The 6,819-nt window shown below is 44.0% G+C and overlaps 1 protein-coding gene across 1 annotated transcript; it reads right to left on the reverse strand.

Moving 5' to 3' along the window:
- Nucleotides 1-223: 223 nt before the first annotated feature.
- Nucleotides 224-6,415, reverse strand: LOC120028613 (P2Y purinoceptor 1-like). Its single transcript, XM_038973828.1, has 2 exons — nt 6,187-6,415; nt 224-3,965 (listed from the first exon to the last, which is right to left on the reverse strand). Exon 2 carries the CDS (start codon nt 3,936-3,938, stop codon nt 2,871-2,873), a length of 1,068 nt encoding a protein of 355 aa, XP_038829756.1. The 5' UTR covers nt 3,939-3,965; nt 6,187-6,415; the 3' UTR covers nt 224-2,870.
- Between the last annotated feature and the right edge of the window lie 404 nt (nt 6,416-6,819).

Here is a 6,819-nt window from a genome sequence, read left to right on the forward strand (position 1 = left end):
GAACGTTTTTCAAAACTATCTCAGGTCTTTGTCACGGAGAGTTTGAGACGAGGCCAAGTCACTTAGAATAAATGTGAGTTGAATTCAGTTTAATAAATCAATCTGGTAATCTGCATTGCCCTCTGGAATGATTAACGGGGAATAAAGGCCTGCTTATGCTGAGCAATGGTGACATATACATTATGGAGAGGGAGAACATTACATACAAAGTACATGAAAAACATTGAGTTAAAAAATATATATATTTGAAAAACAAATTCATCTGATAACCTTTTACATGTTTTTAAATAAAACATTTATTCACACAGTCATAACTGGCCCCCCAAAATGCTGTACAACATGATAACCTCTGACCTGAGCAGCAAATGTGCAGATGTCACAGATCTCTATAGAAGGCAGATATGATCACATGATTCACTTCCTCATCAGGTCTACATATCTCCCAATAATATGGATTAGGGGGGGGGACTTATGCATTTCATGCTATTATCAGTCGATCCACATACAATACTACTGTATACTATAAACATCTGTGGAGCTGCGAGAGTTGCTGGCCAGTTCAGGAACAGTCAGACAAATGGTTCCACTAGGAAGACGATGGACCAGAGAACTAGAATAACATACTGTACATAGTTACAGGGATCTAGTAGCTATTTCCACCCGACCTACGAAGAAAAGGTGGCTAAAGACAGAGATGTTTTACATTTTTAGTGTGTACAGAACACTGAGAGGTGATAATCATTACGATGTGATTTAACAATGCCAATGACACTTGATATAGCTGACGCTTGCTTTGCACACACACCATGTAACGTTGCTTTCCAATGGGAACGTCTGTTCTACTCATTCTAATTCTACGGTCACATGCCATTCAATCTTCTTCTGCATGCAGACAGTTCAACACTTGACAGAAGATGGCTGCCGTGGTTTGTCACTGGTAAGTTGCCTCCCGATAATAACACAGGGCTCATAACTTAACAGTCTGGATGAGTCTTGTTTAAAAAAACAAAACATAACCAAGCTTGACACCATGTACTGTACAGTAATCCTACAACAGACTTTCAGTATATTACAGCATAGTACTGTATTGTGTCCTATTCACATGAGACTAGTATAGACCCTTCATATTACGTAGAATAAATAGACCAAGGTCACGCCATAGAGATACAGTTGACTGAAACAGAGCCACATAAAGACAGCGCTGGCGTTAACGTAGCTAAGTAGCTGTCACACAGAGGAACGTCATAGAGATACAGTACTGAAACAGAGCCACATAAAGACAGCGCTGGCGTTAACGTAGCTAAGTAGCTGTCACACAGAGGAACGTCATAGAGATACAGTTGACTGAAACAGAGCCACATAAAGACAGCGCTGGCGTTAACGTAGCTAAGTAGCTGTCACACAGAGGAACGCCATAGAGATACAGTTGACTGAAACAGAGCCACATAAAGACAGCGCTGGCGTTAACGTAGCTAAGTAGCTGTCACACAGAGGAACGTCATAGAGATACAGTACTGAAACAGAGCCACATAAAGACAGCGCTGGCGTTAACGTAGCTAAGTAGCTGTCACACAGAGGAACGTCATAGAGATACAGTACTGAAACAGAGCCACATAAAGACAGCGCTGGCGTTAACGTAGCTAAGTAGCTGTCACACAGAGGAACGCCATAGAGATACAGTACTGAAACAGAGCCACATAAAGACAGCGCTGGCGTTAACGTAGCTAAGTAGCTGTCACACAGAGGAACGCCATAGAGCAGCGATTCTCAACTGGTGGGTCGCGACCCAAATTTGGGTGGTGCGAGGTTTTGAGTTGGGTCATGGTGAAAAATATTATAATACTTCAGACTGAATAGTCTAGTCTGAATTTAAAAACGACTTCAACCAGGTAAAAAGTATGTAGAAATTATCATTAATATTTTTATTTTTTTTAAATAATTTCATCTCTGAAAATGTTTTCTTCAATCATAATATAAATCTATTAGCAGCACTATTTTGGATGATTCTGTGGTCTCAAAGCCAGTGAGTGTCAAGAGTTTCAAGTTCGTCATCAAGAAAATTATAAAAATGTTCATTATTTACAAAGAACGAGGTGGGAATGTTGTTCCCTTGTCATATACAGTAATTGTTACATTTACACAATCAATATAGCATTAAAAATGGTTTCCCAGATTGTATTTTGGAAATTATTTTTATAATAAAAATTATTTTATTGGATCACAACTCGGGGAAAAAAAAAAAAAGTTTCAATTTGTGTCCAGAGGTCCACTGATGATAGAAAGATCCATGAGGACAGAGAACAAGTGAGAAGGGAATAGCAGTCAGCTTTGGGGTTTTAATTTAATTTATAGAAGTCTGAGAATTAAAAACATGCACAGTGCATTATAATCTTTGTATGTCGACCTCCACAGAGCAGTCATAAGGTCCAAACTCTAGCTAATGGATCTCAATCATCCCTGGTGTCTCACCTAGCCATCACAGTCCAACTTCTCGTAGGCAGGGGATTATGATGCATCCACTGGGTGGCTAGCACAGCCCTCTCTCCATTACAAACACATCAGTGTTGGTTGGATAGATGAACAAGAGACCATTGTTTACAGGAGCTCAACCTATTACATTCTCCTTCCGTTTGGTTATAGATGGATGAGCACCTCGTTGACATTCAGAATATACAGTACCTACCTACAGTAGTGATGACATTACAGAGACACTACCCATTGCCATCAGCTTTGTCCGATTCACACCCAGATCGTTCTATCCACAGTGCACACACAGTCTGCAAGGTCCACAGCACCAATTCACAGCAAATTCACACACAAAGCCCTATAGAGGTTCAGAAAGACCACCCGGACCTAAACCCAGCCCTCTCTCAAAGCTGCCCATCCCCGTTCTTGACATACTCCGGCAGGCTGTTGAGCACCGTCTCTTCACTCTTGGACTGCAGTGGGAGCCCCTCCCCCTTCTTGGATTGTTTTTGAGTAGCTCTGGAGAACTTTCTCCTGAACGTGTCACCAGCCAGGAAGTAGAGGACCGGGTCCACACAGCTGTTGAGGCTGGCCAGCCCCCGCGTCACCTGGTAGGTGGCGTAAACGCAGTTATTAAAGGCACACATGTCCGGGACCTGGAAGTACAGCCTGGCTCTCATGTTCAGGTTCTTCATCACGTGAAAGGGCAGGTAGGACATAGCGAACACGGCCAGCACGATAATCACCAGGTGGATGGACTTACGCCGTAACGGCGCGTTGTTCATGTCGTTACAGACCAGCTCCTTGACGATCATCCCATAGCAACCCAGGATGAGAAGGAAAGGGATGCAGAAACCGAAGACGGTCAAACACATGCTATAGATAAAGTAACCAGGCAGCTCATCCTCCGTGGTCGTGTCGTAACACGTGGTGGCGTTACGTTTCTCCCCCGTCCGAGAGTAGTAGAGGATGGGAGAGATCCCCGCTATGACCACGACCCAGACCAGGGCGCTGGTCAGCACGGCGTTCTTCTTCTTGAGTCTTCCCAGAGACTTGAGCGGGTGGACGACTCCTGTGTACCTGTGGACACTGATACAGGTCAGAAACAGGATGCTGCCGTACAGATTGACATGGAATATAAACCTCTGCAGTCGGCAGAGAACGTCCCCGAATATCCAGTCTGTCTTATTAAAGTAGTAGAAGATGAGGAAGGGCAAGGAGAGGACGTAGCAGAAGTCGGCCAGAGCCAGGTTGAACATGTACACAGAGATGCTGCTCCAGGGTCTCATGTGGTAGACAAACATCCAGATGGCCAGACTGTTCCCCACCAGGCCGGTGATGAACACCAGGATGTACACGGTGGGTAGATAGTAGAACTGGAATCCTGTTCTGGTCAAGGAACATCCCCCCCGCGTCACGTTGTGGAGATCAGACACATTCAGGAGGGACGTCAGGCTTAGATCAGTCGTCATGTTGTCAGGGAAACATGGGTTCTTTTACTGTAATAAAAAAAAGAAAAAAGTTCAGGGGAAATATTTATGATTTTTTCCCTAGTTTTTAAACAACTAACTGACCGAACTGGGTCAAATGATTCTAATTCCATTTTTTTTCTGTGAGCTCAATGCGCACATTGTGCTGCAGTTTCCCTAGAGATAAATCCGATCGTGCCCAAACTGCGCCATGTAGTAGAGAGTTGTAGTTTCCAACAGGCATTGCATTGTTCTACATAGTTTACCACAGAAAACGTGATAATTAACTACTATAACCACAATCCATTGCGCAGTCCGGTCTGTGTTTAACACCTGCTACATAAGAATGTGCGATCAACAGGGGATAAAGAGAGAGCAGTTTCTTCACAAGCTACACTATATATACAAAAGTATGTGGACACCCCTTCAAATTAGTGGGTTCAGCTATTTCAGCCACACCCATTGCTGACTGGTGTATAAAAATCGAGCACACAGCCATGCAATCTCCATAGACAAACATTGGCAGTAGAATGGCCTTACTGAAGAGCTCAGTGACCTTCAACGTGGCACCGTCATAGGATGTCACCTTTCCAACAAGTCAGTTCGTAACATGTTTTCCCTGCTAAAGCTTCCCTGGTCAACTGTAAGTGATGTTTTTGTGAAGTGGAAACATCTAGGAGCAACAAAGGCTCAGCCCCGAAGTGTTATGCCACACAAGCTTACAGAACTGGACCGCCGAGTGCTGAAGCACGTAAAAATCGTCTGTCCTCGGTTGCAACACTCACTACCGAGTTCCAAACTGCTTCTGGAAGCAACATCAGCAAAATAACTCTTCGTTGGGAGCTTCATGAAATGGGTTTCCGTGGCAGAGCAGCCGCACACAAGCCTAAAATCACCATGCCAAGCATCGGCTGGAGTGGTGTAAAGTTCGCCACCATTGGACTCTGGAGCAGTGGACACACGTTGTCTGGAGTGATGAATCACGCTTCACCATCTGACAGTCCGACGGACTAATCTGGGTTTGGCGGATACCAGGAGAACACTACCTGCCCCGATGCATAGTGCCAACTGTAAAGTTTGGTGGAGGAGGAATAATGGTCTGGGGCTGTTTTTCATGGTTCGGGCCTCTTGGTTCCAGTGAAGGGAAATCTTAATGCTACAGCATACAATGACATTCTAGACAATTCTGTGCTTCCAACTTTGTGGCAACAGTTTGGGAAATGCCCTTTCCGGTTTCAGCATGACAATGCCCCCATGTACAAAGCGAGGTTCATACAGAAAGGTTTTGTCGAAATCGGTGTGGAAAAACTTGACTGGCCTGCACAGAGCCCTGACCTCAACCCCATCGAACACCTTTGGAATGAATTGGAACGCCGACCGTGAGCCAGGCCAAATCGTCCAACATCAGTGCCCGACCTCACTAATGATCTTGTGACTGAATAGAAGCAAGTCCCCACAGCAATTTTCCAACATCTAGTGGGAAAGCCTTCCCAGAAGTGTGGAGGCTGTTATAGCAGCAAAGGAGGGACCAACTCCATATTAATGCCCATGATTTTGGAATGAGATGTTCAACGACCAGTTGTCAAAGTGATTGATAGTTGGTATTCAGCAATCATAAAAGTATGCCTTATTTACTTTTGAAGAAGTACTAAAATAGTGATTTTGTCAGACAGTATATGCAGAACCTCTATAGAGAGATGAGATGATGATTTGGAATTAAATAATAATGTCATCAAATAAAACAAAAGGTAATATATTGTAATGAAACAGCAGGGAGCAGGTCAAGAACCCTCGACCTTCTAGCCCGAAATCCGGCGCGCTATCGACTGTGCCGCAAAAGCATGCTCGTGCGGCAGAGTCGATTTCCGCGGCTATAAACCCAGGGTCGTTACGAGATACAACATCTTATATATTTTATTATGTAAAGTAATGTGAATTACAGATGGTTAACTGATCAGCAGTCATGGACAGTCACTACCATCATGGGACATGTATGTATTTATTTATTATGTTACAGCATTCAAACCACAATGCATTTCATATTTTCGTGTTTGGCAGTGATTTAAAAAAAAAAATAACTGAACCAAAACTGAACCGAGGACAAAAAACACTAATCGCTCAGCAAAGTCAATCTAGTCTCTTTGCAGCCAATTTGGAAACCATAATATGCACAGAAATAGCCTAGTCTATACATTGCAAAACCAGCCCAGTTAACTATATATAAAAGTCGATCATACACTAGCCTACTCACCGTTGACTTATATCCCACATTCCTACAGCCTTTTGCGGTAGAACAGGTTTCAAACATAGGCTACATACGCAAGAGAACGCAGGGCGCTTGAGACTGTCGCGTCAGGTGTCCCTGTTCGACGTCTCCAACAAAGCTCTCCAGCTCTCACATTCCGCCTGGTTCGTTCGCTCTTACGGTAAAAGTCCACCAATCGTTGGGCACGGGTCACAATGTAAAACTGCGAGCACTCTCTGGCAAGAGAGGAATTACAAACGAGGACCGCCACCAGATAGGGTAAAACGCTCGCTGAGGGGAGGGGCTACTGCAACAAAAAACAAAATAAAAGCTCCTCAAACGTGCTCTTTCCTTCCTCTTCCCAACTCCGCATCTAACAAGCTCGTTTAAAAACAACAAATGCTGCGTTCAACTGCTAGTCGGAACTAGAAAACTGTGACTATACAGACTTGCTAACTGTAGGCCTATGTCGATGCTACTGGCAGACTAGTGTGGGTTGTTGATTCTTGGCAGCTACTCAAGATCCTACATGCCTCATTTAGGTTAAGGAATGCACACAGGAGAGTAGAGAGCATGTATGGGCCTCACTGGCAGGTTGGAAGCACATCATTCCTATTGTTCAAGAGTGATATGTCAAAA

This window comes from Salvelinus namaycush, chromosome 34 (assembly GCF_016432855.1).
Source record: "Salvelinus namaycush isolate Seneca chromosome 34, SaNama_1.0, whole genome shotgun sequence".
Classification (NCBI taxonomy): Eukaryota; Metazoa; Chordata; class Actinopteri; order Salmoniformes; family Salmonidae; genus Salvelinus; species Salvelinus namaycush.